This window comes from Leptopilina heterotoma, unplaced genomic scaffold (genome assembly GCF_015476425.1).
Source record: "Leptopilina heterotoma isolate Lh14 unplaced genomic scaffold, ASM1547642v1 Lhet_161, whole genome shotgun sequence".
In the NCBI taxonomy this organism is placed as follows: Eukaryota; Metazoa; Arthropoda; class Insecta; order Hymenoptera; family Figitidae; genus Leptopilina; species Leptopilina heterotoma.
In genome coordinates, this window is record NW_025110876.1 from 1,930,312 (window position 1) to 1,948,726 (window position 18,415).

General features: G+C 32.4%; 1 protein-coding gene across 1 annotated transcript in view; it reads right to left on the reverse strand.

Moving 5' to 3' along the window:
- LOC122498892 (zinc finger protein ush) overlaps positions 1-17,160 on the reverse strand; it is a 384,383-nt gene extending 367,223 nt beyond the window's left edge. Inside the window, exon 1 of the mRNA XM_043606888.1 lies at positions 16,964-17,160. Coding sequence (XP_043462823.1) covers positions 16,964-17,030 — 67 coding nt within the window. The 5' untranslated portion in view covers positions 17,031-17,160. The remainder of the gene's footprint in view (positions 1-16,963) is intronic.
- Between the last annotated feature and the right edge of the window lie 1,255 nt (positions 17,161-18,415).

Consider the following 18,415-nt stretch of genomic DNA (forward strand, 5'->3'; position numbering starts at 1 on the left):
TTTTATTAAATTAATGATTTATACAAATGAGAAAAATTTTAAATTCGTAAATATAAAAAATTGTTTTCTCGAGATATAATATTTTTTTTACATACATCGAGAAAATAATTGAAGGGCTGGCTGCAATAAGGAGACGAACGCGAGACTTGGAAGGGATACTACCAGTCGGGTAGCAGTGACAAGCCCTGAGCCGCTCACTGCTACTTGACTGGTATTATCCCTTTCAAACACGCGTTCGTCCCTTTATTGCAGCCAGCCCTTCAGTTTAAATGTTCCATAAAATTATTTTTAAGGTAATTTTTTGTTGGGAAACAAAAAAAATCTTTGTTTCCAGGCTGAAAATACTAAAAAATACTATTATTATTCAATTTTTTTAAAAGAAAATTCATTTGTTTACTTTTCTAACCAACACAAAACGTATTAAAACGTTGCTTCGCAACTATTTTGATACTTTTTTTGTCTCAATTTGAAATCCTTAAAAAAAACTGTGAATTTCAGGTCACAATTTTTATAAAATAATAAATACATTATGTGATAAGCAACAAAGATTTATTTTGCAAACAAAATTTTAGAAAGAATTCTAATCAAAATTTGTATCTTAATAAAATTTATAGTTATTTTACTGTCCTCATTATTAAACTTAATTTAATTTAAAGTTATTTATCAAAATAATTCTATTTTAAACAACTTTTTTTAAAATAAGTTCTATTTTTTACGTAAGTAACTTTAGTTAGGGGAGAGTTGTCAGAGTTGGACAGGGTTTAGGGTTGGGGCACCGCGTTTATTTCATTTTATCACACTAGCGCCATCTATCTCTGTACGTAAATTCTTGCTACTAAGTGTCAGACATCTTTTCATATGAGTCACAGTTAAGTATACGAACCTATACTTGACCATCGTACCAATTTGTGATATAGGCTCAGCAAAAACTTTTTTGTGGTGTCAAAAAAAGAGAACTAAATGTAGAAGAAATGAGCCAAAGACAAAATAAATTTACAGAAATTGTTCATTAAGATGATATGTGAAAATTTGTAAAGTAATTTAGTGTTTGTGTCACGCGTTTGTGTTCTGTGCCCCTATGACACAAAACGACGCGTGTGTCAGAGTTGAGCCATGAGGTAAATTTTCCAATTAGAAAGCGTACTTGTAACAGAAATTTATTTTTCCACTTAAAGAGGTGTTAAAAACTTTATTTCTATTGGAAAGAGAGGAAAAAAAAATTTTCATAACCTTTTTTCAATTTTGGATTTCGTTCATGAGAAATAAATTATCTAAAGTTATATGAAAATGCATAATATGGGATTTTATCTTAATTTCATAGTTCCTTTCCTCATTCCCAAGTGTCATTCTATCATTTGAAGGTCATTTTTAATCATTTACCTAAATATTTTATTGATTTTCTACAGTGGCCCAACTCTGGCTACCATGATCAACTCTGACATTTTTTTTAAATTGCTTATAACTTTGAATCTTGTGGTCAAATTTTTTTACAATGTTCAGCAAAAACATTGCATTTGAGTTGATCTTTCCAAAAATATGCGCGAAATCGCGAAATTCGTTCTACAAAGGAAGTTATGAAGAAAAGTCAAAATTATGCCCAACTCTAACAACACTCCCCCCACGTTATTTACTCTGTTTACGTAACATACATAAGTTCCATTATTTACGTAAGTTACTCTAGTTACGTCATTTACTCTGGTTACGTAACTTACATTAATTACTTAAGTCGCTCGAGTTACGTAAGTCAAGGAAAACAATTTTTCTGTGATTGACACTAAATAATTTTTATGTTTTTCAACCTTTTGTTTCGAGTCGACACGAAACTAAATAGTTTCATATATTTTTGTTTTTGGATTATTCAAGAACTAAAACGAAAGTCATTTTCTATTTAGTTTCGTTTCAGCATCGGTCCCTGCTTATAAGGTACATGTTAACAAATGTCATCATGGAAGTAGATGAAAAATTGGACCTCAATAATAAAAAAATAAATAAATAATTTCATTTTATTATTTTAAATAGTTAATTTAACATTTATTACAGATGCTTCTATTACAATCTGTTACCGGCATCTCCTGAAACTGTAATAAAAATAGTTAAAAAGCAGTCAAATTAACCAGGTTTTCTTTATGTGTAAAACTCTGCCAAGAATTATGATGCATATCTTCTTCTAAACGTTTTTTATTTAGAAAATATAGTTAATAACTACAATTTTATATGCAATAGAAAAATAAATTTGAACTGTATTATTTACTACTTTTAAGTATTTAAGAAAGCTTTATTTTAGTCACTATTTTGACTTGCAGAGTAAATTGAAATTTAAAAGGAAACTACTTTTAAGTCCACTTTTTGGCTATCGGCTATTTTTAAGACTACATAGCGGCTTCATTCAAGCCTGAGTACCGACTTTTTTTAAGACTCTTTTTACAAACTAATTTTATGTCTAGGATGACTACTTTTTGTTACATCTTAAAATTAGCTCGTTTGTAGACTTTATTCAAGACTTTTTTTCTGTGGAGGTGAGTTGTAACAAAGTCGATTTCTCGAAAGCTATGACCTCTTAAAAATTTTGAAAAGCGTGAATTTATTACATTTTACATTCACTACTTGATGCAAATTTACTTGCCCACCTGAGAAAAATTTTTGAGATGTATTTAATATGTGTGCAAAAAAATTGCTAAAAGTAAGTTTCAGGAGATGCCGCGCGGTAACAGATTGTAATAAAAGCATCTGTAAGAAAAGTTAAATTAACTATTTAAAATAATAAAATGAAATTATTTATTTATTTTTTTATTATTGAGGTCCAATTTTTCATCTACTTCCATGATGAGATTTGTTAACATGTACGATGCCGCAAGACTCGAGATTTTCGAGACGAGACGAGACAATCATCGTCAAGACCAAGATGAACTTTTTTCTCGTCTTGTCTATTCAAGACGAGACAGTAACTGTCAAGACCAAGACAAGATTCAAGACTCGAAAAATATCGTTAAATACATTGTACGTTTAGAAAAATACGAAAAATATAGCACTTGAATAAGTTGTTATTTCATAAAATATAGTAAAATTACATTTATATTTTATGGAATTACTCTGTGAATTTTAGTTATAAAACTAAAATTGTAGTTTAATGTGAAATATAAGACTACCAAAATTTTCATAAATTTAAAATCTCTATTCATGGAAAAAATAAAATGTTTTAACACTTAATTTTTTTCGCCATTTTTCAATCTACCATGTAAGTCTTTAATTATTTAAAGAAAGAAAAAAGTTTTTAAATTGTTGATCATATAGCAAAATCTTAAGATAAAATTATGTCATCAACAACTGGTACTCCTGAAGTTTACTTTTTGCGTCTTTCGAGAATATTTTCAGGGAATACAATTTAAAACCTTTTGAAATTCTATAATTTATACAAATTGCATGTAAACTCAACTATTCTAAAATCCAATTATTTTTCAATTTTTAAGTAGAATGATTCTCGGAATATTTTATAAATAACAATTTTATGAAACTTCTTCAAGATTTAACTTATTTAAAATAAAATCAATTTCAACTTCTGTAAAGATCAATTTTATTGTCAGAAATGGAAAAAATTTAAAGTTTAGCATTAATATTTGTGGTTTATTTTAAAGTTTATAAGCAGAAAGTGGGAAATTCAAAAAGAATTAAATGTTTTTAATATCTTCAAAGGTTGCTGGGTATCAAAAATCAGATCTTTCTCCTTCAATTCTACAAATTTAATACTTATTCCAGTATTTTTGATAATATTCTCTGATTTCCTTAATAATTTTATAGTTATCCTAATTTATTACTAAATTTCATGTTTTCCAGACCTATAACAGCCTTATTAATTGAAAAATATCGAGACGAGATTCTACGTCTCAAGACGAGACTTTTTCGAGACAAGACTCTTTGTTAGTCTTGACATTTCAAGACGAGACAAGATTAAAAAAAATATCGTCTTGTCTCGTCTTGCGGCAACAGATGTACCTTATAAGTGATCATTATTTAATAATAGACAATAAGAAATCTGTTAATTGAATCAAATTCATTTTAGTTCAGTGTAACTATACTTGCACTTCATATAATAAAAACTTTTCATACATATTTGTTTAAAATTTATCTTCTATGTATAAATATAAACAAGTTGTAACAATATATAAAAGTCACCATTTTGTATAAGCATTTTAATACTTTGCGATTTTTACTGCGCAACTTTTTCTCTGGATAATATTGTAGCAATGAATTTGTACTTATATTTCCGAATCTTTTGCATTAATCAAAATTTAGTCTACATTTTATTTTATTTATTCGGTACACAAAAATATCAAAATCTACAGGTGATTAACAAAATAGACGAAGAAAACACGTACACTCAAGGCAACGCCATGACAACTAATGACACGTCACCTGATCACGCTCAAGCGCGTCTCCCCTTCCAGAGGACTGTAGACGCTAGAGGACTAAAAACTAGTCTACATTTCGACTTCATTTTATCTGTTGAGTTCTTAAAGTTTCTACTAGTCTCGCTGAGACTACATTTAAGACTTACATATAAAAATATAAGTCATAAATATGTATTGCACTGTTAAAAATTTTTGTAGGATTTTTCAGAAACAAGCAACGGAAGTTTTATGCAGTTACATGTTACGTAAAATTTAGAAACGTTTAATTTTTTTCAGATACATAGGACTGAACAAATATTCAGTCCAATTCACCAAAAATATTGTGACCGTTTCGTAATTTTCAGTAATGCGTAACAGCATAAAACTTCCGTTGCTATTTTCTGGAAATTTTGTTACAGTTTCGTAATTTTTGGTAACACGTCACAGCTTAAATTTGCCGTTGCTCCTTCCTGAAAATTTTGTTACAGTTTCGTAATTTTTCGTAACACGTCATTAGCTTGAAATTTTTTTTATTTTTCCTGAAAATTTTGCTACAGTTTTGATGAATTAACAATATGTAACTAAAATGTTACATATTGTTTAATAATCAGAACTGAACAAAACTCAAAAAATATTTTCAATGACACTCATCAGTGATAGCTAAATAGAACATAATTTACATTAAAATACAAAGTATAATTTAAAATGTACAACTTCATTATTTCTAACTTTGTCTTAAAATTTTTTCTATTTCACTAAATTTTAAGTATAAAAATTATTTAAACTTAAAAATATTTAATAATAATGCTAATGTTTAAAAATGATTTATTTAAGGTTTATAAATAAATTTGGACAAAAAATAACTGGTAAATAAAATTAATAATATTTATTTCTTACTTTTTATACACAAAACTATTTATTCAATCAAATAATATTAATTATTTATTTATTAGTAATTAAATTTTATAAATATAATTCAATTAATAGTTTGAAACAAAAGTTTTCTTTGACGAAATGTATCATTCCTTTGATTCCTCTGAATATCACGCTCATCATAGTTACGATACTGGTTCCTAGCATGGACATTCCTTTCTGCAGGACGATTTTTCTTCAAAAATATTTAATACGTGTAATGGAGTATGAATAAAAATAGATTTTGTACATACTTTTTATTTGTAGAAATATGCTTCTACTTTTTAATCCCAAGAATGATCACTTATGACACTTTAAAAATAATTTATAACTCTTCTTTACTTATTTAAATACTTTATACAATAAAACATTGTTTACGCACAACCACTTTTTCGAAGGGCATTTTCAGTTATGTATTTCCTGCAACAGACCCAAGCGGCGCGAAAGTAACTGTGCGCATCTTAATTCAGCTGTAGTAACTGAAAATTTTGTTACAGTTTCGTAATTTCCTTAATAGTTACTGATTTCAGTTTGACTCAAATCAGAATTCCGTTACTCATTAACGATTTTTACTAAAAATTTTGAATTTTAAGTAACATTTAGAAATCATAAGAAACGTGTAGTAAATTTTAAGCAAATGTAACTTATAAATTCTTTCAGTACCATCATTTGGAAAATTTTGTTACATTTATGTCTGAATTTTATCGGAATATTTAGAACAATTTTAACAGTGTGCTTTAAGGTTAAGGCATGTTAACAATACTCTTAAGTTAATTATGAGGCTAATATATCGTTACAGACTAAAATTAAGCCTGATTTTAAAATTAGTTCTTCGCAGATTTAAGACTTTTTTTCTGTATACTATTCGACACATATTATATTTTTGTTATTCTAATATTTACCTTAATAACTGTTGGATATCCTAGTTTCATGAAAAGGTTTTGTTTTTTGTGTCAGTCTCAAAATTTAAAATAAAAAACAATTATTCGAACCGATGCACAGTTTTTCGCACTTAGGCGAGTTGTAACAAGCTGTTTCAACTCACCTAGGTTACGCAAATTTGTGCTTGATCGAATAGAGACTGTTTGGATTTTTACTAAAGTATATTGTTTTATATTATGGCTTTAAAAGTATTTAGAATTTTACAAATTTTCGTGTAAATCACTTTCATATTGTAAACGGTTGTTTAATTTAATTTAAAATTAAATAAGCATTTTAAGTTGAACTTTTTTATCTCTTGTTTATCAAGTAGTAATGTCATTCATATTGGTAGGTAAACATTATTTTTATTCTTTTATCACTACAATAATAATTAATAATTTATTAATAATTATAACAATAACTATATTAATTAATTAATATATAATAATATACTGCTGTATATTAATATACATTAAAGGATAATTAATATAGAAGGAGTTTACACCGTAAGCCTTAAATATAAGCCTCCGCGAGCATAAACGGATATGCCTCCATGAGGATATACTTGCGTCTGCGCAAAGTGTTTGCCTGCAGCTGTGTTGTGAAAGAGTTTGCCTTGACCACGTGTTCGCGCAGGCGCAAATATATGCTCCTGGAGGTATATCCGTTTATGCGCGCGGAGGCTTATATTTAAGGCTTACGGTGTAAACTCCTTCATAGTCATATATAATTTTTAATATAAGAAACTAAAATTATTATTGTACACGTAAAGGAAATTTGTCTTATATTTCTCTATTTCTCTATTTTTGAGCCAGCGGGCATAGCAATGATTTCTCCATTTTCCTTTTCCACTGCCGTTCGTACGCGCACGGCCCATTTTCTGCGTTTACCCAACAACGTACGATCGGTCCTCGAGACGTGCCCGATCGCCGGTAATATACAGAAGAGTCCCTCTTCTGAGTTGTTACACGGTAACTACCTTTTTTTCGCAGAACTACTTTCTTTCTACCCAAGTCTAATCTGTTTTTCCTGTTTCGCACCCTTTGACCGTGTCATCCACACTGTGACCGGTATCAAATTGGCGCCCAACGTTGGACCACGAGATCTTTGTTTCAGGTCTCGATAGAGTTCAAGACGGATCCCCCATTATGAGATGTCTCCTTTGCCACGCCGGACAATTTCACACACTCCAGTAAAATGCAGACGAAGCCCTCACAACTTGCGTGATTTGCCAGGTCGTCGCCCACAACGAGGTATTTTCCGCACTCCTCCGTCTGCCCATCGATTTGTAACGCAAGCCGGACCTTTGGCTGAATTTTCCAACTTCTTTTCAAGTAATTCCGGGACCATAACCTCTGTTCTGACCATAACTTCTGACGACTCTTCCGATTTTGTTCCGCAAACATTTACGGGATCGGATATGGAGGAGTCAACCAATCAAACCTCCACCGAGGTGGGCCAACCAACATTTGTCCCAAATGGCACTACGACTGGGACAACAACATAAATTCTTGGTAAACTGTGAACGATACTTTTCGCATGCCCAAACCGAGGAAAATCAGAAAACACTACTCATCATAAAAGGTTTCCGAGGAGAAGCTTTGAAATTGTGGAATCTCTTTAAAGATCTGTCCCTTTCATGGGACGATTTTAAAGATAGTTTCAACCGTAAATATTGCATCCCTACTGCGCTCATGCGTTTGCAAGCTTCGCTCTATTTGCAAAAACAGGGAGAGAGAGAGAGCCAGTGGCTATATTTTTACAACAAAAATACCTGCTCTCTCAGAGACTTGTCCCTACAATGCGTCAACTAGATTTAACCATCCTCTTGATGGAATCACTGAAACCGACCTTACGACATCTTGTCCGTCCTACTGCGCCAAAGTCGTTTCCCGAACTTATGGAGGCATCTATTCTGGCCGAGCAGGACGAGGCCGATTGTATACCTCGTAAACCGTCTTCCACGAAAGAGGAAGCCCTGAAGAAGGTAACTCCTGAACCATCTTTTTCATCTAAACCCTTTCAGTTACCCCAATGTCGTTTTTGCCCCGAACGCCATTACCACCGAGATTGCCCCGTGTTAGCAACGAAACGCGCTGAGCAACCGTCGGAAAACTGGCGAGCTCCGGCGGCCAAATCACCCGCAATTGCCGCCGCGAGCCCATCCAACTCGCAGTAAACTCGATTTATTCCGTCGCACAGGATCTGCCTCGTACCCGTGTACGCATAGGAAATCGGGAAATCGTTGCAAAAAATTGACTCCTGTGCTTGCCACAATTTCGTCAAGCTTTCAGTTCTTATTGAAGCTGAACGAAGCCGACTCAAACCTGGTCCCCAACGCGCGGACCTCGCTGCGAACGGAGCATCAATGAAGTTGCATGGTAATCTCAAATTAAGTCCTCTTCTGGGAGACCGCGCTTATCCTGGCACGTTTCACGCATGCGCGGACTTACGTGCGGATCTTATTCTTGGTCGCGCCTGGCTCAAAGACCACCGTGTTCATCATGAACACCACACGGATTGTCTCTATTTAGGCACTACCGACCGCCGACGCATTTTTCTCGGGTATATACGAGCAACTAATACCTCCCCCACTAACCCAATTGAGTTTGAACTTAATGCGTCCATTCCCCACTAATTTATCGCCCGCATTAAAGGCCTACTTCAAACTTACGAGTCCGTCTTTCATAAAGGCGGAAAATTAAAACAGACTCTTGCCATTCAACACGAAATCAAGATTCTGAATCCCCAACCTTTTCGTGAACCGCCTCGACGTTTTTCCGACGTGAAAAAACAATCTATTAATGAAAAAACGATCGATTACGTGCTCACCGGCCAAATGTAAATTTGGACAAAACAAATTCCCCTATCTCGGTCACACGGTGACGTCTAAAGGAAATCAGGCGAAACTATGCCATATAGAGGCAATACAAGTCACTCAACCGCCCCGAAACCGGAAACAACTGTCCTCATTCTGAGGCACGTGTAACTGGTTAATGGAGTACGTTCCGAATTACTCCATTCTCACCGGCCGGCTCACAGATTTGTTATCGCCCAAGAAACCATACAAATGGACAGCTGAGCAACAAGAGGCATTTGAAGCGATAAAAAGAGCATTTAAAAATCCCGAGCCCCTAAGCCGACCAGATCCTAATTTCACTTTCATTTCGCAAACCGATGCAAGTGCCCAAGGCATGAGAGCGGTACTGTATCAGGAAGATGACAGCGGTAAACGGCGCATCATCTCTTACGCAAGTGCTAAATTCAGCCCTGTAGAGTCCCGTTACCATTGTAACGAGCAAGAATGTCTGGCCATCATATGGGCCATTAAAAATATCATCCCTACTTAGAGGACCGTCCTTTCATCGTCAGAACAGACAACAAAACGTTAACCTGGTTAGATTAAATAAAAGATTCGAAAGCCAAACTAACACGCTGGCACATTTTCCTTAGTGAATTTAGTTTTAAAATCGAACATGTCCCCAGAAAGGAAAATGAACTGCCAGAAGCCTTGTCCTGACAACCAGATCCCCAAGAGTTCTCGCCAGGAGAACCCGATTTAGAACGGATGTCCGTTCCTACCCAACAAAGGACCTCTGCTTCACAACCACCAACTCTCAACGCAATTTACGCCCCATTCTTGCTAGAAGAAATTGTCAACGAACAACAATCTGACTTGTCAGTTACTCGCCAGATGGAACAATGGTTGGAACTTCAGCAGGTGGGGGCCACGAATGATGCAGAAGAAGACTTCCTTCACAATAACACGTTAGACGAAAAGGGCTTTTGGAAATTCTGTCCGCAAAATCAAAAGAAGACGCTCCGAGTACCTGCGTCTATGAAACAACGTGTTATTTGGGAGTACCATGACGCCTCTCTAGCGGGACATCTTGGAGCCGAAGAAATCATTCGCAGCATCCATGAACACTTCTTTTGGCCTGGAATGAACAGAGAGGTAAAGAGATACGTAGCTCAATGTGACCTTTGTATCTGTACTAAACCTCTTCACGGTCAACCAACGGTTGGTCTGTGGCCCCGATCGCCGAAAACAACATGGGAGACACTAGCCGTGGATTTGATGGGACCGTATCCATTAACTAGACGAGGTCATCGCTACATCTTGGTGGTGACGGATCTTTTTACCAGGTGGGTAGAAGCTTTTCCTCTGCGAAATGCTATAGCACCCACCATCACAAGAGTCAAGTTTTCTCTCGATATGGTTATCCGAGTCGCATTCTCAGCGATAATGGGCCACAATTCAGAAGCCAAGTCTGGGTAACAGCTTGTCAAAAGTGGAACAGTACCTTGTGGACTACCCCCACTTATCACCCTCGTGCGAATCCAACTGAACGTCGAAATCAGGAAGTTAAAAATAAGGGAATAAGGAATTTAAATAAATTAAGGGATTACGTTTAAGACTACATGAGAGAAACCAGCAAATTTGGGACATGCAATTGCCCAATTTACTATTCACACTACGCAGACGTAAAAACGCGGCTACAGGCTCAACTCCCGGATATCTGTTGTTTGGTCGAGAAATCAAACGACCCGGTGAACTCGACATTCACCCAACCCATGAGCCAGGTCCGGGCCAAGATCCTGTAAAACAAAGAGAAGAACAAGCTCGTCTGAATCAACGAAAATATCAGCGACGCTACGCCGGTTCAATTTCGGAACCTCTCTTTCAAATCGGAGACCAAGTTTTCGCCACGAATCATCGGCTGTCCAACGCTGCTGAACATTTCATCGCCAATTTAGCTGCGGCCCGAACAGGGCCATACACGGTGATAGAAGTTGTATCACCGGAGGTATTTTACATCCAGAAAGAAGACGGAAAGCATAAAGTCCATCAAAGTCAGTTAGTACGAGCACTGTTAGCTCGGCCGGAAAGGAACCTAGAACATCCGGATGGAGTTCACCAACAGGACATCCTAGCGACCGACGACCCTCTGACACTCGAGCCCATTCTCGAAACAGAGAACGATCTCACGAATCATCTCACACCATCAGGTCCGGATGAACACTCTCTTCCGAGCCGCTGAGCGCATTTTTAGCCCCAAATAAAAAAACAAACTATTAGACCGCGCAGTCGCTAAGGGCGAAACTCGCTCGAGGAGTCTCTGCATTGCTCGTAAATTACGGAAGAGTCCCTATTCTGCGTTTACGCAACAACGTACGATCGGTCCTCGAGACGTGCCCGATCGCCGGTAATATACAGAAGAGTCCCTCTTCTGAGTTGTTACACGGTAACTACCTTTTTTTCGCATAACTACTTTCTTTCTACCCAAGTCTAATCGGTTTTTCCTGTTTCGCACCCTTTGACCGTGTCATCCACACTGTGACCGGTATCAATATTTTCGAAAGTAAAAAAAAATATTAATAAAAATATTTTTTGAGTTGCTCTTTCACATATACAAAAGTCAAAAATAATTTCTACTTATAGGTTTTTTTTGGTATTATTGAGCTTGTTGCTCATTTTTAATTTAGTTTTCGGTTTAATTTGATTTATATTGATCTAATAAATTTTCTTACTCTAATTACTCCTTAATTATTTAAAAATTCGCAGACAAAATTTTATTATTTTTAAATTTCTATAAAATATATTATATAATATTATTTTTAGCTATTATAAAGCTGAAATTGTTATTATAGATCGTAATTAAATACCAAAGATTGATTTAAAATATCTAATTAGTGTTAAATAAAACGAAATATGTGATAACCTAATTCCTAAAATAAATGAAGGTATTAAAACGAGTATTTCATTCGTTTCCATTAAGAAGATGTCTTTACCAACTAAATAAATTTACTTTACTAACTAAAGTAAGCATTGAAAATTAAATGTTTTTATTAAAATCACAAAATTTACATTTGTTACAACTAACGTCGACATGTGTTACAACTCACCTTGGTACTAGGTGAGTTGTAACACCGGGAACTGTTTCGGATTTTGCAATTTTTTCGTAAACCCTTACAACTTTTTACATTTTTCATTTTTGTTTCACATACTACACAAAACTACCTATTTTGGTATTCTTTACATACATATTACTGTCTCTCACATACATATGGCTGTTCTACACTGCGTATGGCTGAAACAGCAATACTGTATGGCAGTCCCATATCCACCAATGGAATTTGTGAGAATTAGCTATATTTATGGCAGTACCATAAATATATTTTTTCAGTGTAGAGGAGGATGGGGCAAGGATATTGTTAAGGGGCAAGGATAGTTAGTTGCTGTTATGCTTAGACGGCTTGCTCAAAAATCGCGTAATTCATGGTATATTCGCGTATTGACACCAAAAGATGATAGTAAAAATTGGAAGGCAATCTGTCACCGTTTGCGAATCGTATTTATTTTCAAATTAATTCACGTTGTTCCATAAAATTTAGAAAAAACTGAAATATGGGCTCACGGGGAAAGGATAGTTAGAAATAATACGGCACTGTAAAATCCTGTTAATGGCATTGCAAATTTTGAAAAAGTGTTTAATTGTTCTTTTTAGGTTGATATACATAATGGTGAGCAATTATATACGGGAAACGAAGCTTAGTGACCCAGAAATTGGTGGTCGTCTGAAGAAAATTGGTTAAACCTCTGATTCTAGTTCAGATGAATTTTGATACAATAATTGAAATTCAGAAAATGTTCAATACATATTTTTAATACTTGAGATTGTTATATTCACTTTCCTCAACTTGAGATGTTTGTATATATAAACAGTACCTGCAAAGGTAAAAGCAAAGAACACAAACATCCCAAACTGAGGAGTGAAACATTTAGAGAGGCCTAAGCCTCTATTGTCCCAAACGGCGACAAGGCCGTGGGGAAAACTCTCGCTCCACCGTACTCAGCATGCGCGCGCCTGAGTGGGAGTACCTCGCATGCGCATTGGCCCCTGCCCTGGTGGAAAGGGAACCACGGATGCGACGCGTCGGAGTCGCATAAATATGCTGCATTTTCCCTGAACAAGACAGAGCTTACTTGGACTTGACGGAGAAAGGACGTCTCGCTGCCTCAAGCTCGCAGTTAACCTCAAAAAGGCGAGAATCTACTCCCGAAAGGTAAGCAGCTACTCCTCAGGGGCCGCTAGATCCGAAAAGGTCTTACCTAACTATCCTTGCCCCATCCTCTCCTACTAATATTTATTAATATTTTTAATTGATAAAATATTAATTTTATCAATACAATATAAATATAAATAGCATCGAATAATAAATATTTCAGAATATAAATTCTATTTATTTCAATTTATTTAATAATAAATATTTTATTAATCCCATTATCCTGAAATGAGATTTCACAGATCAGAAATATTTACTCCACATTTTTTCAAAGATAACAATTTCAATATCTAATATAAAAAAAAGATATCCCAAATTCAATGTCATTTCCTGCAATGATAAACAAAAACAAAAATTTTGTGCCATAAATTAAAGACGGGCACAATACTATTTCAATGTCGAAAAAAGAACCTTATCGAAATCAAGAATCATAATCGATACTTGGCGAAAAAAATAAAACACGATTTAATCCTCGCACAATAATCTTTTCCCACTGAGATAATCAATGATATCACAATTAGATAAAAACGTCGATTATCATGTTAGAAATTTTATCAATAAATCACAGCAATATTTATAAAGAAATAACAAGATTTCACCTGTCTAGACACGACTCATCATCATCATCTAAATCCTCTCTAATTCATTTGAAATTCCCAAAAGATAATAAAATAATTTACCATTTTTTTTCCAATTATTTATCACGAGAGAAATTTTAACACACAACAAATTTTAGTGAACGATCTTGGTTTCGATTTGCCTGGGTTTGAAAAAAAGAGAGAGAGAGAGAGAAAGAAAGAAAAAGAGTCTTGATCAGCTCGTTTGCTGGATTATTGGCCCAAGGATGAAAGAAGAATCACGGGTGGGATCGTGGTTCCACGAAAGGTAAAAGCGAAATAAAGGATTGGAAGAATAGACGCCGGGTTTATAACCAACAAGCAAATTAACATGTGGGAGGGTCCGATCGGCAAATGAGATAATTGTACGACGAGGCCCTGAAGCTCTCTCTTACTCTCTTTCTTTCTATTGCGAGTATTACAGGCTCTCACGAAGAGTCGATCAACAGGAAGGCGGGCTAACGATGAATCGATCGATTCTACAATCGATTTTACTCGTCTTCCTTCCTTCAGTTTCTCTCCCTTTTTACGCAGTTTCACACCAGCAGAATTAAAAAAAATAACATAAAAAATAATTTCATTTTTTTTTAAATTTTGTTAGTTGAATCATCAAACGCATCTTTCATGTTGATAAGAGAAAAAAAGCGGACTTTCCACAAAGTGAATCATCAACCAAGCAGATATAATATATAAAATAAAAGATTATTATTATTATCATTATTATTATTAATATCGTATTGTTTAAAGATGATTTTTATCACTGAGAGTATAATTATAGTAATTCGTGGAAAGTAAATTCTATTTTAATTAATAATAATTCGGTTGTTTATGATTTAATAACTTCGAAGTGTTTTATCAATAATGAATTCAATACTCCCTTTTTCAATAAAAAATTTTTTTTTAATTTTTAAATATTTACGAACATTTAGAGAGATAAAATTTAGTGATTAGAGTACAAAAAAAATTACATAAAAGAACGTAATACTAACTACTAATATAAATGTAAACAACAAATTGTTGAAAGATAATGAAAATATAAGTGTAATCCTTCTACATTTATTTCCATGAGTCCAAAATAATTTGAGAATTTCAGATTTCTTATTGCTTTATTGTTATATTTAACATATTTTTTAATTCGAAGTTTTATTGAGTAGTGCATAACCCACGCTTCGATATAAACTAAAAATTGAAGGAAAAATTATTTTATTTATTTAATGTTTTGATAATTACTTTCGCCATGTATATAATTATTTAACAATAGGTACTTAACACCTATTTAACAGTATTTTCATTTAGCCGGATTCTCATTTAATATTTTTGTTTAGATCATTTGTAGATTTCACAAAATCTTCGAATTCTGCAAAAAAAAATATCGAATTTCAAAATGTAAATTTTGTATTAGGCTAAAATTGTTAGCAAATATAAACGTTTGGGTAAAATATAAACGTCATTAAACAAAAATGGATATAAAACAAATTTTTCCCTAAATATGGTACTTCTGTAACTTTTGTTAAACCGAAATTTAGTGGAAACTCATCCAAAATAAAGATTTGAAAAATTAAGAGTTTTGCTAAAAAATTCTTGTTAAAATATAAATTTTTGAAAATTAAAATTCGATGTCATAAAAATTCTATATGTTAAATAAAGTTTTTAAGGAATGTGAAACTATTTGAAATTATTGAATACCTACTTAATATTTTTATCAAGCCAAAATTTTACAAAATATATAGTCAGCTACATAATAAAAATATTTCTTTTCTTAAACTTTAGTAAAAACTAAAAATGTATGCTAAATTGTTATTTATAAATTAAGCTAAAAATATATAACTAAAAAAATTCTACATAATTCTGTTTAGTATTCTGTTAAATATGTAGAAATTGATAAAATTATAAAAATTCGGTCAAATTCTGTTGTGAAGAAAGTCAGCTAAATATTCTGCTAAATGGAAATTTTGTTAATTATAAATAGAACCATAAAAATCCCACTGTGAAGAAATTTATCTATATTTTCGGATAAATTAAAAGTATATCAAATGAGAATAGAAAGAACTATGAAAATTCATCAGAGTTCGGTTGTGAAGAAATTTAGCTGAATATTCTGCCAACTGGAAATTTTTAAAAAATTCTATTGTGCAGAAATAAAGCTAAATCTTTTGATAAATTAAAAGTCTGTCAAATAAGAACAGAAAAAACCAAAAATATTCAGCAAAATTCAGATGTGAAGAAATTTAGCTAAATATTCTGCTAAATGGAAATATCTATATATTCTACAAAACAAGTTTAGCTAAATATTCTGCTAAAAAATTAAACTATAAAAATTCTGTATAATTCTGTTGTGAAGAAATTCAGCTAAATCTTCTGCTGGATTAAAAGTCTGTTAAAAAGAATAAAAAAAGCAATGAAAATTTAGAAAAATTCTGTTGTGAAGTTAAGTTAGCTTAATATTCAGCTAAATGGAATGTTTGATAAATAAAAATAATTATAATGTACAAATAAGTAAAAAAATATAATTTATTGTCCACAAGTTCAGCTAAATATTTTGTTAGATAATAATTGTATTAAATAGAAACATATAGAACTATAAAAAATCTGCCAACAAGAAATATTCTGCTCGAGTAACCATCAACAATCAAATGATAAAAATCACCCTATCAAAAAATTTTTCCAATTCGTTGAAAAATTTGTTTTAAACACAGTAGGATAAGTGAAAAAAAGGGAAATTTTAAGACAACCCGGCGGAGACGAATGCCGACAGCGACGATAGAGAGGAAGTGGCGTCATGCGAAAGTAACGAGTGCATTTGCGATAGAGCATAATCGTCCGATCTTAATGAAGTCCTCCCATTAACGCCTCGAGGACACGAACATACAACGGCTACAACGACTTTGTTTCCAGTTCTCTCTCTCTCTCTCTCTCTCTCTCTCTCTCTCTCAGTTTCTCTCGCGAAACCGCCTAATCAAGCGAGTTTGAATCAAAACCAAATTTCTTCATAAATCTACAAGACCGGAAGTGACAGTCAGACGCATTAACCTCACACAATATAGACAATTATAAACTCACTTGATCCGGAAATAGATGTCATTGTACGAAGACAACCTCGTCGTTGACGCCACAAAAGGACACTCATCCTTGACTGATAATTATCTATTCCTCATGAATTGCACTTTTATATATATATTCATAAATTGCAGAGACAAACTTTTTTTTTATCACCCAAGCATCTTTCTACGCAATTAGTTAATGTAAGAATAAAACAAAGATTCTCAATTATAAAATTATTGTTTGAAATGTCACTTTTATATATACATATGTGTAGGCAGGTATCTTCACAAAGTGCAAAAAGAATGATTTTATTTTTTTATTAATCTACATATAATAATTTCTCTTATCCAATTTCAAAGGAATTTTACATGCTCTCTGATAATAATAAATGTGAAATTTTTAACCGCATAAAATAATAATTCATGTTATAAAAATTCATCAAGAAATCACGAACAAAATACGTATGTTTCATTTAGAAATCAGTCAATGATATTGAAATTATCTGTGAATTTTTTTTTGTCCTTCTTTCTTTCTCATATTATTATACGATAAGAAATTCTGCGTCACTGATAGGGGAAGTTGATTACTAATGTACCAAAAGAAAAGTATACTTACTAATATTAAATAAAGGACTGTAAATTGACTGGATATTTATAAAACTTCTCTCAAAAATTGATATTTCAATATTCACTGTAAATCAATATTTAAATAACTATTCAATACTTATCAAGGAAGTTTAAGTTAAATTAGAAAAACTTTAATATTTAAAAAAATATTAAATTAAAACAATATTTTAAAGAATTTATAATTTATATTTAAACAATAATTGAATCAATACTTAAACAATCTTTAAATAAATTTTTTAAAAATTAGTATTTCAATATTTAAACAATGGATAAATAAAAATTTAAACAATAAATTTGTCATTATTATACAATAATTAAAGCAATAATATTTGAAATTTTAAATAAATATTAAATTAATTTATTTATTTATTCAATTTATCAAATTTATTCAAATTTGTATTAAATCAATATTTAAATAATTATTAATTCAACATACAAATATTAATTTAAAAAATATTCAAATATTTATTTAATCAATGTTCAAATATTTATTAAATCAAAGTTGAAATAATGGTTTAATTAGTATTTAAACATTCATTAACTAAATATTTAAACAATCGTAAAATTATTGTACAAACATTCATCAAATCAATGTTTAAACAATCATAAAATTAACATTTAAAAATCCATTGTGTCAACATTTTTTAATACCTTTAATCATTATTTTGAAAATTTGGACTTCTATATTGATGTCCAATCTTATCGCAACAATATTTTTTTGCAAACTCCAGAAGAAGTAGTATAGAATAGACTGTTTTCTTAAATATTAATTAATTAACCTTCTCATTAGGTACATTTCGCATTTAAATTTCTTATTTTCATTAGTCAGCTTCACTTGACATAA